This window comes from Lepidochelys kempii, chromosome 1 (assembly GCF_965140265.1).
Source record: "Lepidochelys kempii isolate rLepKem1 chromosome 1, rLepKem1.hap2, whole genome shotgun sequence".
NCBI classification, from domain to species: domain Eukaryota; kingdom Metazoa; phylum Chordata; order Testudines; family Cheloniidae; genus Lepidochelys; species Lepidochelys kempii.
Genome location: NC_133256.1, coordinates 347,805,266 through 347,820,868, shown reverse-complemented (window position 1 = coordinate 347,820,868; position 15,603 = coordinate 347,805,266). Strand labels below are relative to the sequence as shown.

Below are 15,603 nucleotides of genomic sequence, written 5' to 3'. Positions count from 1 at the left end.
CAGGGCTTGGGGGCTGGGCAGGCCCCAGATGTGGTTGGGGGGCGGGGGGGTTGAGCGGGGCTGAGGGCTGGGCAGGCCCCAGATGTGGTTGGGGGGCGGGGGCTGGAGCGGGGCTGAGGGCTGGGCAGGCCCAGATGTGGTTGGGGGGCGGGGGGGTTGAGCGGGGCTGGGCAGGCCCCAGATGTGGTTGGGGGGCAGGGGGGGTTGAGCAGGGCTGGGGGCTGGGCAGGCCCCAGATGTGGTTGGGGGGCGGGGGGGGTTGAGCGGGGCTGAGGGCTGGGCAGGCCCCAGATGTGGTTGGGGGGCGGGGGCTGGAGCGGGGCTGAGGGCTGGGCAGGCCCCAGATGTGGTTGGGGGCGGGGGGGGTTGAGCGGGCTGGGCAGGGCCCCAGATGTGGTTGGGGGGCGGGGGGGGGCTGGAGAGGGGCTGAGGGCTGGGCAGGCCCCAGATGTGGTTGGGGGGCGGGGGGGTTGAGCGGGGCTGAGGGCTGGGCAGGCCCCAGATGTGGTTGGGGGGCGGGGGGGGGCTGGAGCGGGGCTGAGGGCTGGGCAGGCCCCAGATGTGGTTGGGGGGCGGGGGGGGGGTTTGAGTGGGGCTAAGGGCTGGGCAGGCCCCAGATGTGGTTGGGGGGCGGGGGGGTTGAGCGGGGCTGAGGGCTGGGCAGGCCCCAGATGTGGTTGGGGGGCGGGGGCTGGAGCGGGGCTGAGGGCTGGGCAGGCCCCAGATGTGGTTGGGGGGCGGGGGCTGGAGCGGGGCTGGGCAGGCCCCAGATGTGGTTGGGGGGCGGGGGGGGGCTGGAGCGGGGCTGAGGGCTGGGCAGGCCCCAGATGTGGTTGGGGGGCGGGGGGGCCGGCCGGGAAGGGGGGCTCTGGCGGCGCCCCAGGGCTGTGAGCGGGTCTAGGCCGCCGCCCCGGAAGGTGACGGGCCCGGCCGGGGGGAGTCGCGGGGGGTTACTCGGAGGAGCGGCCCGCGGGGCTGGGCAAGGGGGGCCCGAGCAGGAGGGGCGCCTCCTTCCCGCCTCTCAGCGCAGGTCACTTCCGGGTGCGGGGGACAGGTGTGGCGGGGGCACCGGCCGGAAGCGCGCCGGGGGCGGTGCCCGACGGGGTGGCTGCGCAGCCGCGTATCCGCGCGGCGGGCGGGCAGGCTGGGCGGGCGGAACGCGGGGCGCGGGCCGCGCGCTTCCGGGGGGCCGCGTTCGGGGTGACACCGCCCCTCCCGGTAACGGACGCGGCCGGGCGAGGAGATGGCGGCGGCCGGGAGCGGCGGCTGCTGAGGGGCTGGGGCCGGGCGCGGAGCGGCCTGTGCGGGACCCGGAGCCATGGAGAGCGGCGGGGGCAGCGCGGGGAAGCCGAGCCTGCAGCTCGTGTACCAGGCGGTGCAGGCGCTTTACCACGACCCGGACCCGAGCGGCAAGGAGCGGGGCGAGCTGCTGGCTGGGGGAGCTGCAGCGATCGGTGAGCGGGGAGCGGGGCCGCGCCGGGGGCAGGTCGGGGGGCCGGGGAGCGGGGCCGGGCCGCGCCGCATTTGGGAGACTAGTTGGCCGGCCGGGGGCAGGTCGGGGAGCGGGGGCCGGGGGCAGGTCGGGGGGCCGGGCCGGGGAGATCGGGCCGGGCCGTGGCGCTGGGTGAGCTCGGCGAGGGCGAGCCGGGCCGGGGAGCGGGGCCGGGCCGGGGAGATCGGGCCGGGCCGTGGCGCTGGGTGAGCTCGGCGAGGGCGAGCGGGGCCGGGACCGGGGCCGGGCCGGGGAGATCGGGCCGGGCCGTGGCGCTGGGTGAGCTCGGCGAGGGCGAGCCGGGCCGGGGAGCGGGGCCGGGCCGGGGAGATCGGGCCGGGCCGTGGCGCTGGGTGAGCTCGGCGAGGGCGAGCCGGGCCGGGGAGCGGGGCCGGGCCGGGGAGATCGGGCCGGGCCGTGGCGCTGGGTGAGCTCGGCGAGGGCGAGCGGGGCCGGGACCGGGGCCGGGCCGGGGAGATCGGGCCGGGCCGTGGCGCTGGGTGAGCTCGGCGAGGGCGAGCCGGGCCGGGGAGCGGGGCCGGGCCGGGGAGATCGGGCCGGGCCGTGGCGCTGGGTGAGCTCGGCGAGGGCGAGCCGGGCCGGGGAGCGGGGCCGGGCCGGGGAGATCGGGCCGGGCCGTGGCGCTGGGTGAGCTCGGCGAGGGCGAGCGGGGCCCGGGGAGCGGGGCCGGGCCGGGGAGATCGGGCCGGGCCGTGGCGCTGGGTGAGCTCGGCGAGGGCGAGCGGGGCCGGGACCGGGGCCGGGCCGGGGAGATCGGGCCGGGCCGTGGCGCTGGGTGAGCTCGGCGAGGGCGAGCGGGGCCGGGACCGGGGCCGGGCCGGGGAGATCGGGCCGGGCCGTGGCGCTGGGTGAGCTCGGCGAGGGCGAGCGGGGCCCGGGGAGCTGCAGAGGTCGGGAGCGGGGCCTTGGAGGACCGGGCGGGGCCTCGGGCCGGGAGCGCGCCCTGGGGAACTGCGCGGGCCGGGCGGTCGCGGGGGGGAGCCCGGGACGGGCCATGGCGCGGGGCCGCCGCGGCGAGGGGGACCCGGGCGGCGGAGCCTGGGCGGCCCCGGCCAGGGGCTGGGAGCGGCGCGGCCGGCCTTGGCGCTCCCCGAGCCCCAGCGCGGCGCTGGCTGGCGTTGGGGGCGGAGCTGGTCCGGGCCGGGCCCCGTGCGCCGGAGGAGGCCTGGCAGCAGGGCTAGGCCCGCGCGGAGGCCTGTGGCGCGGCCGGCTGGGGGCCTCGTGTTGCGGGGAGGCCGGGGGCGGAGCGGCCGGGACCGGGAGACTCACCGCCCTCCCCGGGGTCTGGGTCCCGCAGCGGGCGCCGGGCCGGGCCGGGCCCGAGACGGGGGCTGGGTTTCTCGGGTCCGCGCCACGCGTGCGGGGAGGGCAGCAGGCCGGGGCTGAATGTGTCTGCGGGCGGGGACGGACCCGGGCCCGGCCTCTCCCCCCTTCCGGAGACAGGGAGGGGGCGCCGGGCCCTCTCTGCGTTGGGGGGGGGGGCGAGCTGGCTCCACGTGGGAGCCCTGGGCACTGGTTCTCCTGCGAGATTCCTGGTTAGCAGCCTGCCCCTGGGCTCCGGTTTCTGAACCTCCCTGCTCGCCAGCCTGAAACCAGAGCAGTCTCGTGTTTCTCTGGGGCGTCCCAGCCCCCAGCATCCGAAAGGGCTTTATGGAGTCCCAGGGATCACTGCAGCCATCTGGGGTGGCGCTAGACCGCAAACAACCCTGAGCTCGCTCCTGCTGATCTTTACCAGCTCTGTGGGCATGGAAATGACAATATACCCTGGCCCCTGCAGGCGAGTCCTCAAGTTCTGGAGACTGCAGCTTATATGATCGGAGTCCAGGCTTCTAGTTGTTGCCTTCAGGAGTCCCAGATATTTGAAAGGAAAGAATCTCTTTGTTCCAGAAAGAACTGCATATTTTCTCCTCTTATCTGTGTTGTCTGAAGTGAGATCGGGGGTTTGATGTTGATACTGCTTGTTCTGTAATAATGCTAGATTTTTTGTGACACGTACGTTTTTACTAACAGGAGTTAAGAACCTCGTGTTAAAGTACTATACTGACATACAAGGATTTTTATTACACTGTGTTACACCGGTTAGAATCTGAAATTCAGGAGCAGTTAACAAAAAGTTTTGCTAATATGCAAGTTGTGGTTAAAAATAGATAAAATGTATAGTTGAGGACATACAGTAAAGCAAACTAATTTTTGCTATGTAGTCTAACCGTTCGGATTATTTTACCATTGTAAGAAAGATTTGATTTTGCATCTCACTGTAGGCAATTTTCTCTGCCCTGATAGCAAGATAAACAGACATGGGTCACAGTGTGTTACTTTAGGACTCCACCCCAGTACTTTTCCAATTCGGAGCTCCCCTGTAGTTTGGCCCTGTTCAGCTGCTGCGAATTGTGACAGCAGGGGGAGACTTCACTTCCTCTACTGATTGCTGTTGTGGTTTTGTCTTAATAGTTTATTCGTAACGGAGATGTCTTGCTTTGTAATGGCTCTTTTTTTTCTTTTTAGTCTATTTATTAACAGATCTATTCTTTTATAAAAATATAAAAATTGCTTTGTATCTTAAATAGGGAAAAGGAGGACTTGTGGCACCTTTAGAGAATAACCAATTTATTTGAGCATAAGCTTTCGTGAGATACAGCTCACTTCATCGGATGCATTAACTAGAGAGAAACTTAATATATACATAATTATAAATTGGCCCATGAAAGTCCCTAAAAATTTATTGATGAGACCTGCTACAAATACCCGTGGTATTGATCATGTATTGTATTGTGGTTGATGCTTTTCTACTCAGACTTCCTCTTTTGTCTTGTCAGTTTATAGTGTTGGTTAAAGTCTTCCATTATCTCCTGTCTAGATCCAGACTTCTGCTTTTCTTACATTTAGATGCGTAACCTTTTATTGGTTCTATTCAAACTCTATGCAATATTGTGATTTTTTTCTCCTATTTTCCTAATTTGAATATCGTCTTGTTGTTTAATTTTAAGTATTGTTGAAGGGATTTCTCTCTTCCCTCCCTCCTCAGTATTCAAAGAAAGTTCTCAAACTATCAGCAGCCCCCAGAAAGTTCCACTAGGTTTCTAAATAGTGTTGTTGGGTTTTTTTGTGTTTGTTTTTTCCCCTTCTTCCCTGTAAAATTCCAACTTGGTGAGTGAATTTTTCTAGGCTTTGTCTTTCTGTCTTTCTTTCAAAAATAGTCTGTTGAAACAGAAAGACCTGTTCTTCCTCCCTGAGCATTCACAGGGAAGCATACTTCCTTAATGGGGGACAGGAAAGGCAGACTCTCCTTCTTTTGCACAATCTTTGCAATGTCTGAAAAGGAGGAAATGTGAATGACAAATTCTTGAGTTTTCATTTTTGCGGGGATTATAAACATCCCTTCTTTTGTGTTGTTGATAAGATGCATCAATTCAACACTGCTTATTTGACTCCCTTCTCCCCTTCCAAGAAGTATTGGCCTGAGCTTTCTGGCAACTTCTTGGAGCCTATCTCTGTATCTAACATGGCAGATCTAATGGCAATTACAAGCCACATTTAAGGACCCTGTAAGTGACATGCTGGGAAACTCTCAACTAATCAATAAGTTTGGAGTACTGTACTATTTCCTGGCTTCTGAATCTTCAAGGGGATTGATACTAGGCAGGTCCGGACGGTGTTACAAGACATTAGTCAGAGGGCTAAATCTACTAGCTAGAAGCCAATATAAAGTGTTGCCAGTCTTGTCATTATTCAAGGATATTGTCTTGTCTGCACCCAATGCTTCCTGGTTGTTGGGAATGGGTTAGAACCATAGAAATATAGGCCTGGAAGGGACCTCCAGAGGTCATCAGGTCCAGCCCCTAGTGCTGAGGCAGGAACAAATTAAACCTAGACCATCTGTGAGAGGTGTTTGGAGGTTTTTAAGAACAGGTTGGCCAATGATGGTGATTCCACAGTCTCCCTTGGAAGCCTACTCTAATGCTTAACTATCCTTATAGTTAGAAAGTTTCTCCTAATATCTAATAAATCTCTTTTGCTGCAGATTAAGCTGACGACATCTTGTCCTACCTTTTTCAAGGGACTTTTGAGTTTTGCGTGATCTGACACAGAAGGGCCACCTCCAGTTCACCCAACTGCAAAATGGGTATCTGATCCATTGGATTAGGGCAGTCATAGGCAGTCGGATGTGATGCTGGCCACATTGTACTTGTGTCCTTGTGTACCGTTGGCTATGAAACTGACGTGCCTTAAATGCATCAGCCCAATGAGCCATTGGCTTGGGGAAACTTTGACTTGACTCTTTATTACAGCATATGACATATTTGAAGACTTGTTACCGTGTTCCCCCTTGGTTATCTTTTTTCAAGACTAAATGTGCCCGGGTGTTTTTTAACCTTTCCTTCTAGATCAGGTTTTCTAGGCCTTTGATCATTTTTGTTGCTCTCTTCTGCAGTCACTCCAGTTTGTCCACATTTTTCCTAAAGTGTGGCACCCAGAACTGGACACGCTACTCCAGCTGAGGCCTCACCAGTGCTGAATAGAGTGGGACAGTTACCTCCTGTGTCTTATACAGAACACTTCTGTTAAAACACAACAGAATATTAGCTTTTTTCTGAACCGCACCACATTGTTGGCTCATATTCACTTTGTGATCCACTGTGCCCTCCACCAAATCCTTTTCAGCAGTGTTACCGCCTGGCCAGTTATTCTCCATTTTGTAGTTATGCATTTGATTTTTTCCTTCCTAAGTGCTTATCTTTATTGAATTTCATCTTGTTGGTTTCAGACCAAATCTTCCATTTCTCAAGGTCGTTTTGAATTCTAATCCTGTTATCCAAAGTGCTTGCAACCCCTCCCAGCTTGGTGTCCTCTGCGGATTTTGTAAGCATACTCTCCGCTCCATTATTGAAGTAATTAAAGAATATATTGAATAGTATTGGGCCTAGGACTGACCTCCTGAGTAACCCCACTAGATAAATCCTCCCAGTTTGACAGTGAACCATTGATAACTACTCTGAGTACTGTCTTTCAACCAGTTGTGCACCCACCTTCTAGTAATTTCATCTAACTCACATTTCCCTAGTTTGCTTATGATAATGTCACATGGGCCTGTGTTAAAACTTTTATCATGCCTACTGTTTCCCCTTATCTGCTTGGCCCATTTTGTAATCTTTTAATAGCCCCTAGTCTCTGCTGGGGCCTGTTGTAGTGTGATGATATTTTTAACTCAACAGACCAATACTCTAATTCAGTGGCAAAAAAGCTATATTCATAAAGAGTGAAGTTTCCTTGGTAGTATGTCGACCTGTTAAGAGTGTTGAGTTGAGTAAATCTCAAAGTTCTAAAAATCAGGAAATCCACAGTTAAGGATGCCCAGGAAACCTTAACCCTACCCTTTTTCAGCAATGCTCTAATGCACCCCAGTAACACACACCTTTACTCTGCCAACACCAGTTGCTGAAATGTGCAAGCTCTTCACCTCCTTCTACAACCCATTCACTCACCCTCAGGATTCCTTCTATACCCTGGAGCTGACGGGAAATTATTTAGATACACTCCAGGTTCAGTCCGCATGGTACATGTACCCACGCTAAATGGTGGAGGCATTGAAAAGATGCGTACTGGATCTTGAAGGTACACATGCTGCTCTTTCCCTTTCTGCTCACATCAGAGGGTACAAAACATACATCTTTTCGTATCAAGCAACGTAGGTTGTTACATATTCGTTGCACAGGTCTACAAAGGTTCAGGCTTGAAACATCAGTGGTGGGATGTTCACCATGGGCAGTGGTGTTGGCATGTTCCCTAAAACTACCCCTGCAAGCATAAAGTGGCTGCATGCCTTTCATGCCTCTCCTCTCATGCCTTTTCTCTTTGATGCATGCACACTGTATTCTTCCAGACTACACATCTATGTAAGCAAAGCAGTGAACATGGTCTTAAATACTGTTCACAATTTGGGTTCCCCAAAGACTTAGTGGGTGCCATGCGCTATCTTGGGTAAAACTGACCAATTGAGACCATTTTGACCCACATCACAGCACTAGTTTTTCCTCTAGCTTGGTGCAAAGAAAAATCCACCCAAAAACTTTTTGAAATTTGGGTCACTAACCTTGCTGTGTACTCCCATAAAGCATAACACATTTCAAGAAAAGTCATGCAAATGTGCAGATTTTAGAGCACATTGTCCTTTAAACAGGCCATGTCTATGATACAAACTTATGTCAACTCAAGTTACATCACCATACAGCTGCCACACGTAATACATCGCTTGTGTGTGTTCTTGGCTCCATGTTTCAGCGATGCACATACTCAATAGGAGAGCTTGTGTCAATGAAGTGCAGTGCACCACGGGCAGATATCTCACTGCAATTCGCCATGATCCAGCAGGTGGTCTTTTGGGAAATTTTGGCAATGCATGATGGGGCCAAAATGAGCTGCACAGTGGTAAATGGGAGCACAGGGTCAATTTCCCAAGTTTGCAACTGTCTCCATAGCATAATATCTGTATCCCATCATTTTTGTACCTTTTTTCAAAATCCCATAAACCCGTGGCACACTCCTCACTGTCTGCCGTCTCAGACAGAAGCATGAAGCCTGCACAGCTCTGCACTACTGTCATGAGTGTAGCAAGCACAGGATGCACGGTCCTGCAGTAGTTGAAGATCCACAAGAAGAACTGAGTGGATGGGGTAACGATTGGTAATGATTTTTTGGAGGACAGGTTGCAGTGGGACATAGCAAGAACCAAGTCTAGGTTGTTAGTGTCGTTCATGGGGCAGCTGCAGATGGTGGAGCACCGCTTTTGGGCCTGAGAAACAAGCACTGACTGGTGGGATCGCATTATAATGGAGGTTTGGGTTGATGAGCAGTGGCTGCAGAACTTTCGGATGCATAAGGCCACATTCCTCCACACATACAGCTGTAGCTCACGAAAGCTCATGCTCAAATAAATTGGTTAGTCTCTAAGGTGCCACAAGTACTCCTTTTCTTTTTGCGAATACAGACTAACACGGCTGTTACTCTGATTCCTGGATCTGTGTGCCGAGCTTGCACCAGCCCTTTTGCAGGACAGGGACACCAAAATGAGAACTTACCTGACAGTGGAGAAGTGAGTGGCAATTGCACTGTGGAAACTTGCAATTTCAGACTGTTACCGGTCAGTTGGGAGTCGGGAAAATCCATCGTGGGGGTTGCCGTTATGCAAGTGTGGTGGGCCATTAATCGTCTCCTGCTATGCAGGACTGTGGCTCTGGGCAGTGTGCAGGACATGGTGTATGGATGGATCTGCAGCAGTGGGGATACCAAACTGCAGGAGGGACGATAGACCTCACACACGTCCCTCTGTTGGCACCAAACCACCTTGCCACAGCGTACGTCAACAGAAAGGGCTACTTTTCTATGGTTATGCCGTCTGGTGGATTACCGGGGATGTTTCACCGGCATCAGTGTGGGCTGATCAAGGAAGGCGTATGATATTCACATCTTTAAGAATGCAGGATTTTTCAGAAAGCTGCAAACAGGGACTTCCTTTTCCTGACTGGCGGATTACCACTGGCAATGTTGAAAAGCCAATAGTGATTCTTGGGGACTCAGCGTACCCCTTTCTCCCTTGGCTTATGAAGCCATACTCTGGTCACCTTGACAACACCAAGGAAGGATTCAACTACCAGCTCGGCAGGTGCAGTTGAAAGTGCTTTTGGTCATTTGAAGGGACGCTGGCATTGTTTACTCACAAGACTGAACCTTGGTGAGAAAAATATCCCAGTGGTTATAGCTGCCTGCTCTGTCCTGCATAATATCTGAGAAGCAAAGAGGGAAAAGTTTCTGCCGGTGGAGGGCGGAGGTGAAGTGGCTGTCTACTGAATTTGAACAGCCAAATACAAGGGATATTAGAACTCAGCACGGAGCTATCCGGCTCAGGGAGGCTGTGAAAGACCATTTTTAACAGTGAGCCACAGTAACATGTGTTGTATACTCTACCAGGCCCTGCTCTTTTTATGGCCTGGTTGGAATTGTGTGGTGGTTGCTGTGCATGTAGGAATATAACATTGTCAGTGCACCTATTAATTTTGTTTGTGACTGATCCTATGAGTTGTGTGCAGTAACAGGTAACTGGCCGCTTTCAGAACTGCTGAGCACTCAGCAGCATGTGTTGTGAACTAATAAAGATGAATTATGTTCCAAATAATAGAATTTTATTCTGTAAAAAGGATCTACAAAAACAAACCACCCCACCAACTCCATGCTGTTTTAAAACAAATACATTAAAAACTTAATAAATTTTGAGAACAGAACCTATGAAGAGGAAAGAACACTTATGTTCATGTAGGTACACAACCATGGCTTTCACGGGTCAATGTATCTGAACCTGTGATTGTCTTTAATGTCCCTCAGGGTGGAGTGGTGGGGGAAGTTCAGTGACCCCTGATGCCACATGGAATCTGGAGGGAGGTTTAGGGATGGTCTCTATATTGAGTTTTTACAGTGGGCTGCAGAGGCACATGAGCCTCGGGTTGTTGAATGTGCAGGTGCCCCAGAGCCTGCTAGCATCTGTGGTTTGCTGCTTGAGAAGCCCTGTTATGTCCTGTGCATCTTCCTCTGCTTTTCATACTTGGACTCCTGGGTCTCTCTTCTCTCCATTCTTGCCTTCTCCAGGCTGTCCACAACGTTCATCCCCCAGGCCCTGTGATCACAGTCCAGTCCAGCACCGGCTTGCAAGATTTCATTGAACATGAAATCCCAAGTCGTCGTCTATCTTTTCCTTATCTGGCTTGGCTGTTCCATGGGTGTGGAGAGGGAGCCCCTGAAGGCCACAATGGCAGCAGCTGCAGATAAAACATCCAGAGGTACCATTGTCACTCTGTTCACTACCCAAACTTAAGCTGCCAAACTCACTCCTCTTGCTCACCTAAAGTTTTAGGCACTATCTTCTCACTTCTGCTTGGGATTGCTTGTGTGCGGCACCAGCCATGTTGAGTATGGCCCACTTGGGGCTGGGGCAATGAGGAGGGAATTGGCTGGTTGCATCAATCTACTAGTATAGGACATTGACACTAAATACTGGTGCCATTTTCCACAGACGGGGTTGATTTTTAGCTGGTATCTCACTGCTGAGGGTAACAAAGGCAGAGAGAGCAGTTACTGCTGGTATCCAGAAGCTGCCTGGGCCCATATGCTGTTAGCCTATGTACAGCAATGGTGCCTGCTGGAGTTATTGCAGAGTAATGTGGGAGGAAGAAATAAATAAAGCAGCCCTTCCTAGAAACCTTCAGCAGAGGATTGCAGATTGCCTTCAGGAAAGTTTCGTCGATCTTGCAGGAGGATTCAAGGGACATCCCTGTGTCCATAGACACACTGCTCCAAATGCCCCTTTCTCTCCCGCCTAAGTCTCTAGTGGGGAATGAAAAGCAGGTACCAACTGTCCCTCTTGGTTGTACCACTACCTCTCGAGTAAATTATTGAGTCAGAAATGTGTCCTGCTACTTTGGGGGCACCATCCCTGCAATTGAAAATTTACACTTACCCAAGGTTCCTTCCCCTGCACCAGGCTTGCCCATGCCCGACTGGCTGGACTGCGGTGGAGTCAAAAATAGGTCCTGGCTCGTTGCACAGCTGGATCCCCCAGTCGTCTGTCCCCCAAACTCCTCATTCTCCACCACCACCACCTTCTCACTGTTCCCGGCAGGGCTCTGTGACTTGGGCCCCTTGGAGGTATCCACGGGGGTGTGCAGGGAAGACTTGCGGGGCCTTAGCTGAGTATGGCATGCATCTCTTTTGGTGTTCTGATATGTTTGCTGCGTTCCTCGGCTTCCATGCAGCACTGCTCCTGATCCCTTCTCCTGGGTCCCCTGAGGAATCTGTTCGTAGGTGTCGACATTTCTATGGCTGGTCCGGAGCTGTGACTGCAGAGCCTTTTGTCCCCACAGGCCCAGGAGATCCAGTGTCTGGAGCATGGGCAGCTTGGCAGTTGCACTCAACAAAGGAGAGTTCGGAGGTGCACTTGCTGAGTCAGGGAAAGGAATTTCAGAAATTTGCAGGGCTTTAAAGGGGAGGGGGGCTTCCAGGCTACGCAGCCCCGGGGCAGCGGAGTTCACCATGGTGACCAGAGTGGTCACTGTGGGACAGGTGCTGGAGGGCGGTTCAGATCGTGTGCACTCGCACTGCGTCAACCTGTGCGTGTTGGCAGTGGCTCTATGCTGCTCGGGGAGATGGGGCTGCTCAGGGCACAGCTACGCAGACAGTTCTGCATCCGTGCAGCTGCTGCGCTTTAATGGAGACACTCTTTAAATGACGGGTGAGAGCTTCTCCTGATGGCTTAGTGAACCCACTCCATGAGAGACTGTCTACACCGGTAACTGTGTTCAGGGGCGTGACTTATTCACGCTCTTGAGCGATGTAGTTATACTAGAGTAATTCTGCAGTATAGACCAGGGGTCAGTCAGCTTAATGGGGCATTTTGCAGTTACATCAGTGGGAGACCAGTTGAGTGTTGACACATGCACAGGTAGGTCGCTGTAAGCTGCCTTGTATCCATCTAGCTTTATAGTGTAGCCCAGGCCACAGGAAGATAGAGATGATGGAGAGCAAGGCCTCCTTTATACCTCCATCTGCAGCATTGCAGGCTCTGAAAGGTGTGAAATGGCCCATTCACCTCAATGAGAACACCCCATGGAGGTGAATACAATAGCTCTGAGACTGTGACCTGCTCCATTAATCTCAGTGGGTGTTCTCGTCCCCCTCCTGGGTGCTTGAGTGCCTGTGATCCGCATGAAGTATACCTCTTCATGGCTCCTCATCCAAAGAGGCAGGACTACCCCAGATCCTGACTCAGATCGGGGCAGGGAGGGGGCCTCAGTCCCTCCCAAAAGGGTAAGCCTTTCCCCAGAACCTGTCTGGCTCACGTGAGGTGGGTCCAACCCCGATAGATCCTGGCACATATATGGGGGCAGCGAAGGGACTCAGACTCCCAGAGAGGCAAGAACCCCTCAGATCTGAGTGCACACGTGGGATGGGAGACTGGGGCTGACAGGTGCCGCTGCCCCTGTTCTCCCTGCCACTGACTTCCATGTCTCTCTTCCCAGTGTCCCACCCCTCCACTCTCTCTAGCGCCAGCACCTCCTTCACCTGAGCCCCCAACCACTCTCCTCTCCCTTGACACCCTTCCCCTTTCTCCCTATTCCCCCACTCTGCCTCCTAATATCACTCCCCTCCCAGCAAGCAGTCGTGTCCAGTTTTCCTCCATAAATACTCAGATTTCTTTCCACCCACAATAAAATTGCCACCCATGACTCAGATCATAGCAACATCCAGCCAGTCAGTCTAAAACTCCTTTTGTCTTGGGTGGGGGCTTGTGATTAATTTACCTTTAGTTTTGTTCATTGAAGGGTGAGTTCATGCCCATCAGTCTCAGAGGTGTGATTCATCCAGTCACTAATTTAACAGGACCTAGCAGCAGCAGGAAACTGTTTTGGGTAGGGAACTTGGGAACCCCTCTGTCAAATGACCCCACATTTGGATCACTAATGCTACCCATGCCCCTTATAAGGCAAGCCAAATTTTAGAGCAATCTGAATAACCGATTGGATTTTAGAGAACTTACAAGAGTTAAGCTTTAAAACATAAAATGACAGGAATGAAAACCCTGTAACCATTTTTCTGTATTGGTGCTTGTGCACGCACAAGTTTACATTTTCTCAAATACCGTTCTCCGTTTGAGTCCCCCATAGATTTAGTGGGTGCCATGGGTAAAACTCAGTTGACTGAGACCAATCTCTGGCTCAGGGGGAGAAGGGGACCTACCTAGAAACTTTTTGAAAAATGGCTAATTTTGCGGGGGGGGAGGATGTAATCTCTGCAACCCCTAGCTCAAATAACCTCAACATTGGGTCATTAAGCCTACCCTGCACCTTTCTGATACACATCTGATTTCAAAGGACTCCAACTAAGCATGTTGATTACAGAAGACTTGGAAAGGTGGACCTTTACACAGAAGCCGTGACACAAACTTACCTATAGTGGTGCTCCTGTATTGACTTTGGCTTGTGGTTGGCTCCTCTCTCCTGTGTGGTCCATCCTCCCCCAAAGTCCTTGGCTGCTGCTCAGAGTTTCCAAGGAATCGCAGTGCAACTTGAGTTTCCGGTAAGTTTTCCAGTATTCCGGTCAGTTTTTACTACTACTTAGGACCTAGGCAGCAGTAGTAGAATTGACCAGTCTAACAATCTTGCTGCTCCAAATTTTCTATGGGCTAGTATGTTCTTAAGCCTTTGTGACAGAGAACAAATATTTTCCTTGTTAACTTAATGGGAAGTAGTGGGACGAAGCTGAGTGCCTAGATATCTCAGAGACATTCCAAGCTATGACTGTTTCCACAGGTTCTGATAAATGGAAAGATCGAGTAAAAGGATGAATCAAATTTGTGTAGTTTTGGGTAACTAGTAATACTCCAGCTGAAGAGCAAACTGGTTACTTTCCAAGAGTCTGAGGACTTGCACTTAATTTCCATAAAATTGAGTGCTGCCTCTCGCTGGTATTATAAGAGTTTCAGCCTATGGAGACGACAGGTCCCAGTATGCATACTGCCTCTACTCGGATTGAAACGTAGTGTTGTATACCTGTCATTTTTGCAGGCTGCACCTCCTCACTAACGAGAGGATGGCAGCAAACAATGAGCTTAACAGTGAGAGTAATTAACCATTGTAACCATTTACCAAGGGCTGTGGTGGATTCTTTGTCGGTGATAATTTTAAAATCAAGATTGGGTGTTCTCCTAAAAGATCTGCTCTAGAAATGATTTTGGGGATGTTCACACAGAGGTAAAATGTGAGCAAGAGAAGTGTTTAGTTTTGCTAAACTTGTAAGTACAAAGTCAGATGCTTTTCTCAGGTGAGCTATATTAAACTACTACATCTCTACCCTAGAGGGCAGCTAACAATCTGAGGGGACAGACTTGCATGTTATGGTACAGTACAAAGAGAACAAGCACGGTGCGTGTGGTGATCATTACAGGTGGGTTTTTGACCTGTGTTGAATAAGGCTCATTCAGGCGTTCGGGCAAAATGGGAAACCGTACAAAACCAGAGTGGGCATACGTGACTAAAAACAGTTGAGGGAAGCCTATGGAGAGCTGCTTTCTATCAAGATGACTTATTGAATTTTGGGACTGGAAGTCCCTGAGGGCTGCACCACTACACTAAAGAGAATGGCATCAGCCGGCTGACTGCTCTGTAGGACTCTGTAGACTGTACTATGTTTGCCCTCTAATTTACAGAATCTCTCATCAAGAAGTGCAGACACGGCTGTCAAATCTCCTGCTCAAAACTTCTCCCTTCAGTGGGGTTTATCATCTGGTCCCATCCCTGTTGTAAATTTGTGATTTGGGCTCCAGCCTTGTTCCTATTGGTTATGATTCATATGTGTATTTATCTGGGGTTGCCTGGTGTAATAAATTAGTGGGCCACAGTTTTCCTTTTTAGCCTTTGTTATCTTCCTTCTCTTGCTTAATTGATCGCTCTGTAACTATTCCCTCTGCATGACTCCCCCACCTAAGTTACTGTCACTAAAAAGCAATCCATAGTGACTGAACAAGCATTTCTCTGTGAAACTACTGCTTAGACAGTGGGGCAGATAGGATTTCTAGCAAGACGATAGACCTATTTCAAAGGATCCCCTTATAGAGACATAACTCTCGCATCTCCTCTCATGAGAGCTCGTTGTTCCAGCGATTTCAGAAATCTTTTTTTCTAGCTGCGGACTGTGCTCTCTGTTTCGCGTGTCGTAGTGCAAATGTTTTCCTTGAGAACCTAGCTCGCCTCCAGGTTAACAGCACGGCTGGCTCTGTTGCTTTTTTAGATCTCTCTCTCTCTCTCTCACACTCTCTCTCACTCACGATTTTGTAGGAGGCTCCTGAGCTGTTCCTCCAAACGCTAAAGGTCTTGGTCCAGTGAGTGGATTGGGGTGGAATTAGTTTCCGTTCCGAACATAGCAAGTCATTAGTCTAAACCAGGGGTTTTCAACGTTTTATTTATGCACCCCTCCCCCTCCCCATGCAATAAAAATTCCACGGCCCACCTGTGCCACAACAACTGCCTTTCTGCATACAAAAGCCAGGG

General features: G+C 52.4%; 1 protein-coding gene across 1 annotated transcript in view; it reads left to right on the top strand.

Moving 5' to 3' along the window:
- Nucleotides 1-1,167: 1,167 nt before the first annotated feature.
- TNPO3 (transportin 3) overlaps nucleotides 1,168-15,603 on the top strand; it is an 82,994-nt gene continuing 68,558 nt past the window's right edge. Inside the window, 2 exon segments of the mRNA XM_073328965.1 lie at nucleotides 1,168-1,420; nucleotides 1,422-1,454. Of these exon segments, the coding sequence (XP_073185066.1) occupies nucleotides 1,319-1,420; nucleotides 1,422-1,454 (135 nt within the window). The 5' untranslated portion in view covers nucleotides 1,168-1,318.